Below are 11,418 nucleotides of genomic sequence, written 5' to 3'. Positions count from 1 at the left end.
GAAAATGGTAAGCCTCTTTGGGTGTATTTGCCCCAATAATCCACAGAAACAACAGTAATCTAAAAATAGTCTTGTTTTCTGTCCTAAGCTCCTTTTAACTTCGTTAGTCATCACCAATTCTTAAAATAAAACCCGTGTAACGTCTCTCCTAGTAGCAGCTATAAACACACCTCGAGAGCGGCGGGAGGACCGAGAGGAGGAAGGGGCGCCGGGGGCCGCGGGCGCGGGGCCGGGGCCGCGGGCCCCGCGGTGGCCGCAGGGCCGGCCCTAGGCGGACACGGGGGCGCGCTGGCCGCGGCGCTGCGCCGCCGCCTCCGGGACTCCCTGCTTCCTGGCGCGCGGCCACCGTGGTCCGGGCAACGGCATTAAACAGAGGGAAACAGACGGGACACCGTCACCCGGGCGGGGGAATGAGGGGCGCGTTGAGAGCAGACAGGAAAAGAACTTTTCTGGATGGAGTGAAAATTATTTATTGGAGGAAGAGGAGGAGGCGGCGGCGGCCAACTGCCCCCAGCCCGGCCCTCCGCAGCCGAGGGGCACTCCCGGCCCGAGGGGTCCCGCGGACTCCGGGGCCGCAGAACGGCCCCGCGCCCCTGAAATCCTGAGAGGGCCGGGCGGAGGGGGCGAGAGTCAACCTTCCTTTTGACACAACTCTCCAGACCTCCCTTCGCTCCGCGCCACGACTCGGCCTCTCCTCCCGGCCCGTTCCCCTCCGGGGCGGGCCCTCGCGCCGGCAAACTCTCCAGGCAAAACCCGAGCCCGTAGGCCGCGGGGCCGGGGACTCACCAGCGCATCTTTGCAGAGGGAGGCGGGCGGGAGGGGGCAGGGGGAGGGGCGGGGGCGCCCCCTGGCGGCTGCCAGCTCCGGACGCACGTCCCGCCCCCCCGAGTCCCCGCCCCCCCGTCTCCGCTTCCCCTCCCCCTTTCTCCCCCCGCCCCGCCCCCCTCCGTCCGGCGTCCTCGCGACCCTCCCCCCTCAGCAAGCTCGAGGGGTTCCCCCTCTTGGGCCTCCAACGTCTTTGCGGGGTCTCCCAGCCCCAGCCACTGCGTCCCCGCGGGGTCCCCCCCGCCCTTTGCCTGGGGCTCGAGGCGCCTGGCGGGCCGGCTCCCAGAACGGGCGCTGACCCACAAGTAGTGGCACCAGGAGTGTCCTGACCCCCACCAGACCCCCAGGGGAGACCCCCAGGGGAGACCTGCGCCCAGTCGGGCCGACGCCACTGGGATGAACCGACAACCGCGGTGGTGACGTGGGCATCCCCCCGCCGGGCGCCTTCCTGTTGTTTAATGTCGCACCGAGGGCAGGGCAACCCCCCCATTGGATCAAGCGTGGCACCCCCCTTTCCCCGGGTGCCGGGCATGGAGTCCTTTGGCGGCACCCACGCGCGAGCCGCAGGCCTCCTGGTCCCCGCGGCAGACACGTCTTCTGCTTTGGGTTTATTTTAACCCACATAGGGTGTAGTGCAATAGATTTATGATTCTTATACACCAGACATTTTAACCGCCCCAACACTCCGTCCCTTCCATCCAAGGCCAACACGAAAATATGGTCCCGTTTTGGCCGCCGAGCTGCACCGAGAAGCAGCAGGGCTTGAATAAGGAAAGAGTGGAGTGAAGCGGCCGCTTGGAGAGGCCTCCCCCGCGAGGCGAGCGGACCAGCCCCTGTCGGCTGGAAACCCCAGTCGCGCCCGTAAACCGCCCCGGCCCTCGGGGCCGGCCGGGGGCGACGGCTGGGAGCCCGGGGAGGGGCTCGTGGTTCTCCACGGCCCCCCCGCCCGCCCCGCGCCAGCCAGCCGTGCAACAGGCAATCTGGGTCGCTCAGATATTTACAGAAGAAAAATGACAGTGACTCCACGTCCCGGGACTGCCGTGCAATCTGTTAGTAATTTAGCGGGATGGGAATTTCCTTTCTCGGGCCTGCCAGTGGAAGCGCTTTTCCAAATTTCCACAGCGGGGGAAGCCTGCGATTTTACATAATGACTTCAGCATGCAGGGCTCTCTAGGCACCCCCGTCGGCCCCCCTCCCCGCCCCGCCCCGCCCCCCTCATTAAAGCGCAGTGCGGTTCTCTCAGGACACCCGCGTGGACCCAGGCGTCCGGGCCGGGCCGCGCGCCGGGTGCGCCCCAGCCTCTCCGCGTGCGCCCCTGTCCGCCCCCCATGCGCCCCGCGGGACGGGCGAGCGGCGGCCAGGCGCGGGGAGGGGCAGCCGCTCGGCGGCTGGTCCCCCGGGCCCAGCGCCGGCTCGGGCGGGCGGGGGCGTGATGTCACGGCAGGGAGGGGGCGCGTGAGCGGCCGGGCCGGCGGGGAGGCGGGGGAGGTATTTTCCAGCTTTAAAAAGGCAGGAGGCAGAGCGCGGCCCTGCGTCAGAGCGAGACTCAGAGACTCCGAACTCGCCGGCACAGTCACCGCGCCGGGGAGGGAGGCCGGGCGCGGGGACCCGGGTACGGGTGCACATCTCGGAGCCCCGGCCACCGCCACCTTGCGGGGCTCCCGGGGCCGCAACCCGGCTCTGCCACGCGCGCACACACCCCCCACCACACTTCTCCGGGGCGCGCGGGCTGAGCTGAGCCCGGGCCGGAGCGCGTCGGCCGGGGGAGAGGGGGCCTTTCGCGGGAGACCCGACCCCGGGCGGCAGCGCGAAGCGCCCACTTCTCCCGCTCCTCCTCCTGCTCGCCGCCGCCGCCGCGTGGATGCCAAGTACCAGTTTTCCAGTCCCTTCCAAGTTTCCACTCGGCCCTCCGGTTGCAGTCTGCGGGAGCGGGGAAACTTTGGGGCCCTCGGCGCCCGCCGGCGGCACCATGAAGTCGGCAGAGGAAGGTAAGCGGGCGCAGCGACAGTCCCCCACCGCGGCCCCCGAGGCGTGGGGGCGGCCCCGCACCCTGAGCCCCGCGCCCATCCGGTCCGCGCCCGGCCCGCCCGCGCCCTGCGGGGTCCCGGCCCGGGGAGGGGCGAGCAGGCCGGTCTAGTGTCCGCTTGCGGGGAGGGGCGCGGGCTGCCTGGCGCGCAGCGGGCGCGCTGCAAAGATTGGGAAGCGGTGTCCCCCTGGTGTTTCCCCAGAGCGGCCCTGATTTCGAGCGCGCCTTCTTGCCAATAGGTGTCTCCTCTTCTCTAGCGCTGAGTGCGCGCACTTGGCCTTCGCTGGTGCTGCCGCTCAGCAGATCCCGCTGTGGAAACTTGGTTCAAATGCAGGCGGCTAGGGGACCGGCGAGGTTAGGGCCGTCAGAGCCACAAAGGAAGGACATTTGGGGAGATTTGAGGCTTCTTTAGGAAAGAGGGATGGCCTGGTTTCTTCCCCGGTGGGACAGGGCCACCCTGTAGCCTCGAAGACCAGCCGTATAGTGAGGTGGGGATCTCTGCTCCCCTCTACCAACTTAGCCGGGGGCGGATTCTCTCCAGGCGCCGGGCCACGGGAACCGCTCCGTGAGGCGCTGCCACGCCGATGGCTCGACCCACAGGACTAAACGCGATGAAAGGCGCGGTGGGGCGCAGCCCCTAATTCAAACCAGTTTGCAATCTTGTGGATTTGAGAGTTCCAACCGTAGATGTTTCAGGACAGTTTGGGAAGGGCCTGCCGAGTTTCAAGATACTTTTTCATAGTCACAAGGATGGCATAAACGTCTGCCCTGAAGCCAGTGATGGCGAGACCGCTACTGACAGTCTGCTGGCGACCCTCCTGCATGCAGCCTCGGGTCCACAGCCCCTCACCCTCACCCCACACCCGCCCTTAGAAACAGCCACCACCACCCCGAACTCCCCCACCATCCAATTAGCCTGGAGCAAAGGGGTGACTAGCCTCCTGTGAGAGGCCACCAGGGCCAGGGCTCTGGTGGAAGCCAGAGACACCTTTCGAAACGCCTTATCAGCGCTGAAGTACTTTGTCTAAATTATTTTAAGAAAACTGCCAAGGCTGCCAATGTGTAATGAGTACTCATATTTTATAAGGGCAGACATCCTTCTGGGAAGTGCTAGAAACTAAATGCTACCTACCACCTCCTGCACAATTCTAATAAATATGACGGCCCCACTTGCATCACAGCTGCAGTTTTCAAAGACTGCCTGCTCTGGAGAACTTCCTCACCGTCAGCAAACATGCGCTCAAGACCCTACACTCAATGTAAGAACAATGTAAGAACGTCATTTGGGGGTCAGGGCCTTGATGTCTTATGTTATTTCTGCGTAGTTTTAATCAAGGGAAGATATATATTAACATATACCTTATGTTTCTTACCGTTTCATGCCAATTTAGAAAATGTTTAAATGTAAGCAGTACATAATGCTTACAGGACGAGCTCTTTTACTGTCAGAAAAGTTTTACAAGTTGTCGAGATTTTGATTTTACATCTTTGGACACTTTCCATCAAAGTTTCCCCCACATATTTCTTACCTCTGCTTTTTAAATATGCGGGTCTTTCAAAGTTTAGATCTCTTTACTTGAGCAGTCAGTGGTCTGTCGTCAATAAAGGGTCTTTCTTTTCTCTTACAAAAAGAAAAGACATCTATAGGGGGTGATTATTTGTCCTGTTTCCTACACAAGAGAATACATTCTAAGGTGCCACAGCTCAGAGACAGCTCGCCAGGCGCGGTGTTGCCCTTCGACTAAACAAATATCGGTGCATGTATCAGGACTGCAGAATTCGGCCAACAAAAAAGCATGATCTAATCCTTCATACAGACAGGAGCGGGGTGTGAGAGGCAGAGCCCATCTGCAGGTCCACGCCTGCCTTGCTGAGGGCTGGCGGAAGGATCTGGCCTTCCCCGCAGGCCGGCCTGGGCTTTGGTTGCCCATCTGAGAATCTGAGGGAATCCCCAGCCTTCCCCTCCAGTTAAATGAGCATCTGGTCAAAGCTCATTAGGCCTGTTGTTCGGGAAGGCCCTGTGCTTGTTTTTCCGCGTGGGGAAGGCAGAGAAATGCGGGCCTTGTAGGTACGCCCACCACCCATTCAGAAGTTGCTCCACACGGAATGCCTGGGGCGCTCCAGGACAGAACAAAGCCCGCCCTGTTCTCTCGCCGCCTCGCTCCGCGTCGTCTCCTAATCCAGATTAGAAAGGCCCCGTGGCCGCATCGCTCGCAGGGCTGGAGGCCTGGGCCCCGAGCACACCCGCCGCCGCTGAGAGGAAGCGCCAAGCTAAACATTTCCATCAAGACAGGAGTGTCTGCTGAATTGGCAAATAGCTCCAAACCATTTACAAGACGCAAGGCACTGGGGGTGCTGGTGAGGGGACCAGTTAGAAAACATGGGGGATCAGCTCCTCCTTGGGACAAAGCAGACCTGAGTCCTGACCCTGGGGGACTCGGGTCCACCGGGAAGGGTAAACCAACTTTCTCCAGGACAGAACAGTTGAGAGAGACGTTTTAGTGTAAACAGTGGGCAGAGGCTGTTAGGTTTGTGTCTAAGTTTTTGGCGGGGGTGAGAAAGTGGCTGAACTTAAAAAAAAAAAAAAAAAAAACTAAATGAGAAAAATGAAATGCTGTGGCTTCTGAACGGAAAACAGAACTTCCATTTGCCTGAAGGTCAGCAAAAAAAGCAAACTAAAACAAAACAGCCCTGCAACATACATCTTAAAGTTAGGACTATTATTAGAAACTAAATCAGGCCAAAGTGAACTATGGTTTATCACTGGAGAAAACCAGCCTTTTGAAAAGGGTCCTGAGAGAGAAGAGTTGGGGAGGGGGGGCGTCAGGTGATTCCCAGGTTCTCTGCTTCCAGAAAAAGCAGTCCCCAGGGGCCGAGGGACTGCAGGGCCGAGGGGAGGACGCGGCAGGCTGGATTAGCAGCCGAGTCGCAGAAACGGACCATTGAGCACCGCCTCCTTCCCCCGTGGGCGATCCTTCCCCCCGCCTGCCTTCCTGACCACCTTTCTCGGGCTTTTCCAGATGTTGCTTTCACGGGCGCCAAGACCCTGGGGAAGTCAGAACGGCTGGGAGAAAGTCCAGTTGGGCCGGGGGCGGGCCGGTCTCAGGCGGGCCTAGCTCGTACACGGACTTTGTGCACACACGCTGCTCTGTGCCCGGGCCTTGGGTGTCACCCCCGCGGGCTCCCCCTCTTCTCGCTCGGACTGGGGGAGCTCTGGGGCGATTCAGGGATGGTTGGCAGGCTACTCGTGGGCCCACAGGCGTTTGCACGCGTGTTTCAGGAATTTGAGGGACTAAAGCGAGCGCGGTTACAAAAAGGAAAGGTAGCCAGCTGGGCATCAGCCTGCCGGTAGCAGGCCGGGCGAGAAGGCGGCCGGCGCGGGGCAGCAGCGCGACCCTGGCGTCCCCATGACCTCCCACCTCCTGACTCTCGGGGCAGGGGGTGAGGTGATCTGAGCTGCACGGGCCGGAGCGTAGTGTCGTGCGCGCGGGTTGGGGAAGAAGCTGCTCCTCTGGAAGCCGGCCCTGCCACCCAGGGGGTTCTGAGCCGGCCCGGCCTGCGGGGCTCCGGCAGGACGGAGGTGGAGGCCCCCCCGTCCTAGGGGCCGGCGGCCGCCCGGAGGTTCCTTCGGCCGCTCAGCTGAGCCGTTGTGGTCAGGGCCGCGCGTCCCGGACTCTGCGCCCCTCCCCGGTGGAACCGCCGTTGCCGCTTGCTGCGCCCGCCTCCCCGAGCGAGGCTGCGGGTGGGCGGGGGTCCACCGCCTGGTCCCGTCCGCACCCCCAGCTTCTGTCCACTTGGCACCCGCCGCATGGGTTCTCGGGCGAACCGAGGTGGCCGGAGCCCCCGTGTGCCCCCTCTCCGGCACCAGTGCACCCCCCGAGCGCGGACCCGGGTGGCACTCGGGGATCTCCCTCGCCCTGGGGGACCGACCCCGAGAGCTTCCTGCGGGGCCCCCGGGCACGGGTGGGGGCGCGGGGAGCCGGGACACCAGTGAAAGGCGTGCGCTCCGGCTCGCGGGGAGAGTTTATTTAAAACTCGGAAGCCGGCGGCCGGCGAGCCGCTTGTTTATGTAAACCCGGAAACAGCGGGGGGAGGGGCACGGCGGGGGAGGGCCGGGGGGAGGGGCGCGGGAGTCACGTTACCGAGGACGCGCGGCTGAGCTCGGGCGCAGCCGAGCCCCGGCGGCGCGACCACAGGTGCCCGCGGCCCGCGCCCGATCGCGGAGCCCGGCCCGGGACCCCGACACTAGACTCCGACTCAGGACCCCAGCCTGACCCCGACCTAGGAGCCCGACCCCGCCTCGACCCCAGACCCGATGAGACCCCGGACCCCGAATCTGATACCGACCCTGACCTCGGACCCCTGACCTAGGACTCGGACCCCAAGCCCCGACCCCCACCCTGGACCCCTGTCCTCGAACCCCGACTCCGGCCCTGGCCCTCTGACCCCCGACCCCGACCCAACATGACGGGGCTGGAGGAGGACCAGGAGTTCGACTTTGACTTCCTCTTCGAGTTTAACCAGAGCGACGAGGGCGCCGTCGCGGCCCCCGCAGGTGGGTGCGCGGCCGGGCGCGGGGCGGGCGGCGGATCCGGGTCGGGAGGCGCGGAGCCCTGTCTGGAGGCGCGGAGCCCTGTCTGGAGGCGCGCCCGGCTCCAGCCCCTCTGCCCGTGGCGCCCCCCGGCCTCCGTCCCACCCTCCGCGGCACCCGGGCAGAAAATAAGTCAAACTGAGGGGAGAGCGGGGCGGCGGGGGGAGGCCCTCTGGGGTCATAGGGTCGCCCAGCCAAATGCGCTAAGCTCCGTCCCGTGGAGGGGCCTCCTCTTTAGGGCGCGGTGGGTGCTGCTCCTGCCAGCGGACAGGGAGTCAGGCCCTGGACTTGGACGTCCCGCAGGGCAGGGGCCTGGAGCCCCTACCTCTGCCCTCCAGGCTCCTTGTGCCCTCAAGGCTAAAAGCTCCCGCATGGCCAAGAAAAGTCCCAGGGGAACCAGCCTTCAGGCCCTGCGACCACCGAGTTCCCCGGCCTTTTCTTTCTTTCATTTTCTCTTCTCTGTCAAAACTAAAGGTTCTACTTAAACAAGCAGCTGATGCAGGAACCCTCCAGCCCCCGGGACGGGTGCGTACTCTCCAATAGGAATGAGATGTTGAGCAGTCACCCAGTTTTGCAGGAAGATGGCCTGAGCTGGAGGCCGCCCCAAGTGGAGGGAGCCCGGAGCCCCTCCCTACAGCCTGGTCCCCCACCTGTCTCTTGTGTCCCTTGTCGGTCTCCTTTCTTGTTTGTCTTCAGGACACTCTCTCTGGCCCTGCCCACGTGGCGGGGAAGTGGTGAAGCTGAGCCCAGCAGCTTGGCACTGTTGGGCGCCCAGCTCTGCAATGACTGTATAATATTTTCCGTATCATTCACCACCCCTCTTTTAAAACTGCAGCGTCCTCCTCGTTTTTTAAAAACACGAATGCTCCAACCAGGCCAAGGTGGCCTGAATCAGTTCTCCCTGGATGGCCTCCCTTTTCCTCTTCCTGGGCTGGGGGTCCCCAGGCCTCTCGGTGGGCGGGAGCCAAGGCAGGCGGGGGTGGGAGAGCGTGGCAGTTTTCTGAACAGATGTGAGGCTCGAGGTGGAGAAGCGGGCCCCTCAGGCCTTCTGCACTCGCTTGGGTTTGGCTGTCTGGACGCAGGTTCTGGCTGGGCCGTCTGGGCTGTTTCCACTAGCAGACTTTCTCCCTCGGTATCCAGCTCTCTTTCCAGTCTTCTTAGCAGATGTATTTGACGAGAGGCCTGATGTGTGAACTACTCCCATGACTGCTCCAGGGTGTGAAAGCCGGGTGAGGACGGAGTGCCACGCACATCCTCTGTCTTCAGGCTCTGCCACCCCAGAAGGCTAACCTGGTCAGAGCAGAGGCCTGGGCTTGGGAGTCCCCTGCAGTGGGGGGAAGGCCCCGCTGCCCCCTCAGTCTCTGTGCATATCTGCTCCCCTGACAGCAAGTTGAGCAACATTCTCAAGGTGCTCTTTCAGCATCGTTGCCAAATGTATACCCCCACCCACCCCAGCCTCCAGGACCACAGTCCCAAGAAAGCCTCCTGCAGGAAGGCCTCCAGGATACCAGCACTTGGGGCCCCAGCATTCACCGGGCCTTGGTGGAGGGGCATCAGGCAGCTGGAGAGAGGTCTGGGCAGAGAAGAGGTGGTGCCTTCACCTTGTCATGGCGTTAGAAGAAAGCATCCCTTTTTATCTATTTATGTGAGAGACGTTCCTACTTTTTATTACGATTATTTTAGAGCAGGTTTACAGCAGAATTGAGAGGAAGGTATGGAGATTTCCTGTGTACCCCCTGCACCCACAGGCACAGCCCCCCCACTATTGACATTCCCCCTAGATGGGATGTTTGTTACAGTCAATGAACCTACATGGACACACCATCACTCAAAGTCTGTAGATTACATAGTGTTCCCTCTGGGTGTTTAATCCTGTGGGTTTGGATGAATGTGTAACGACACGTGTCCACCATAGAGGAGTCATTCAGAGCACTTTCACTGCCCCGCCCCAGTTCATCCTTCCTCCCTGGCCCCCAACCACTGACCTGATCACTGTGTCCCTAGTTTTTCCAGAGCATCCTACAGTTGGGAAGCTGGACGCAGAGGGTGCGGCCTTTTCAGATTGGCTCCTTTCACTGAGTGACACTCAATTTGTGTCTCCTCCAGGCCTCTTCCTGACTTGATAAGTCTAGTGCTTAGTAATATCTCTTGTCTGGATGGATCACAGTTGATCCATTCAGTTACCGAAGGACATCTTGGTTGCTTCTAAGTTTCAGAAGTTATGAATAATATAGTACATTCTTCTTGTTCTTATTAATTACTAACATTACATTGCAATTATTAAGTTAATGGTTACATTGTTAAATTCTTCAGCTCTTAATGGGTGAAAAATGACTTCACGTTATTTCTGGGATGAACTTGGATAGAAATAAGTGAATGACTGACCAATTCTGAGGTTGATTGTGAAGCAAGGTGACAGAGCTTGGAAAGTTATTATACTCAGCCCAAAATGGGCACTTTCTCATAAGGACTCGGCCAGCCCTGATCACAGGGCCCCTCGTCCTCATCATTCTGAGAGAGGGTGGCATCTTCTCACCTGTCACCTGTCGCTCACGCCACCTCTTGCTCTAGAGGGCGTGACACCCCCGCGTTCGAGGGGGCCGTGGGTGCTGGGGTTCTTTCTGTGCAGAGAACTTGGCAGGTGCAGATAGTCACCATTTGTTGGAAGAAAGCAAGCAGAGTTTTAAAAATAACCCGCCCTGGTCTGGGCAGGGTGTTGTTTGCCCAACAGGGGCTGCCCTGGCCCCTCTGGGGAGGAGGCTGGCTGGGGGCTTCCCTCCTGGGGGGGCTTCCTGCTGCTGCTTCCCTCTGGGTCTCAGGAAATAGCTGCTCTGCTGTGGGCCGGGCGGGCGTGGCCCTGCTTCCCGCCCCGGGCTCCTGTTTTCTAAGTTATTTTGGCCGCCCAGCTGGGGCTGTCACCGTGGCAACTCAGGAGGAAATGGGCGGGGCCTCCTGGCGGCCTGGGGGCGGGTCCCTCGCTGCCCTGACTGCTGCTGTGCAGCGGGGGCCACGGTTCTTGCGTGAAAGGGGACGTTTCCTGAGAAAAGGAAGACTTAGACTTTTTATTGTCAGTGCCCTCCTCAGTGACGGTGGGGGCGTGGAGGCCCCAGAGGCCCACGTGTCCTGCTTGCTTGGGGCCCGCCGGGCTTCGGGCCCAGATCCCAGCGTGCCGGCCGACCCGGGGCCACAGGCCGAGTGCCGCGCCTGCGCCTCCAGCCCTCGGTTTGCTCAGACCTCCAGAGACACTCCACCACTGGGGTCTTTGTCTGGAGGATGTTTTACTCCTCCGTGGAGTTTGTCAGAGGAAGCGGCCGGGGCGAGTCGGCCTGGGGATGTCTTGGCCCTTTCGACGTGGGGCCTGGAGCGGGAAGACCTGAGGCGCGAGGCTGGGCTTCGGAGCCGTGCGCCTCGGGATTTCGAGATGGCCGGCTGCTCTGCCTCTTGAAACGTCTGCCTTGCATGTGGCTGACCGGCCCTCAAAGCTGTGTGTCTGTCACCCGTGGGCCTGGCCGCCCCTGCTCAGTCAGTGGCTCCCCACAGAAAGGTCCGGGCGAGGAGTGGCTTTGTTTGGCTTTGTTTTGTCTCTGCTACCTGCGAAGCTCTAATCCAGCCCTGTGGGGCCACACCCGCCACCCGGGAGAGGAGACCTGGCGAGGCGTGGGGAGGCCGGGCCTGGCTGCCAGGCTGCTTCCAGTTCTATTTCTAGCTTCGTGTCCTGCGGTTCAACCCCAGCAAATGCTGAAGGGGATGTTCCTTAAAATGAAAAACAGAAGTTGCGTGTCGCGTTCCCTCTCAGGGTCCGTGACCGACAGGAGTGAGGTGCTGTGACGATGCAGCTGCGGTGGGTGTGGGGGGAGCGTGGCCAGCCGTGCGTCCTCGTCCCTGCTGCTCCCCGGGAAGGGTGAGGGGTCCTGACGTCACTGGCAGGGAGGGTCCGAGCAGTCAGGAGCCTGTCGGGATGCAGTTGGCCATAGTG

General features: G+C 61.6%; 1 protein-coding gene across 5 annotated transcripts in view; it reads left to right on the top strand.

Annotated features, from left to right (window-relative positions):
• Positions 1 to 2,366: 2,366 nt before the first annotated feature.
• The window catches only part of NFATC1 (nuclear factor of activated T cells 1), a 91,845-nt gene continuing 82,793 nt past the window's right edge, over positions 2,367 to 11,418 (top strand). For 3 of the 5 annotated variants that reach the window (XM_065932269.1, XM_065932266.1, XM_065932270.1), the window contains exon 1: positions 2,367 to 2,813. In XM_065932269.1, coding sequence (XP_065788341.1) covers positions 2,687 to 2,813 — 127 coding nt within the window. In that variant the 5' untranslated portion in view covers positions 2,367 to 2,686. Of the gene's footprint in view, positions 2,814 to 4,032; positions 4,111 to 7,008; positions 7,407 to 11,418 lie in introns of those variants that run through there. The other 2 variants (XM_065932268.1, XM_065932267.1) reach the window with 2 other exon arrangements.

This window comes from Muntiacus reevesi, chromosome 4, assembly GCF_963930625.1.
Source record: "Muntiacus reevesi chromosome 4, mMunRee1.1, whole genome shotgun sequence".
Classification (NCBI taxonomy): domain Eukaryota; kingdom Metazoa; phylum Chordata; class Mammalia; order Artiodactyla; family Cervidae; genus Muntiacus; species Muntiacus reevesi.
The sequence above is the reverse complement of the archived record's forward strand: the minus strand, read 5'-3'. Positions and strand labels throughout refer to the sequence as shown.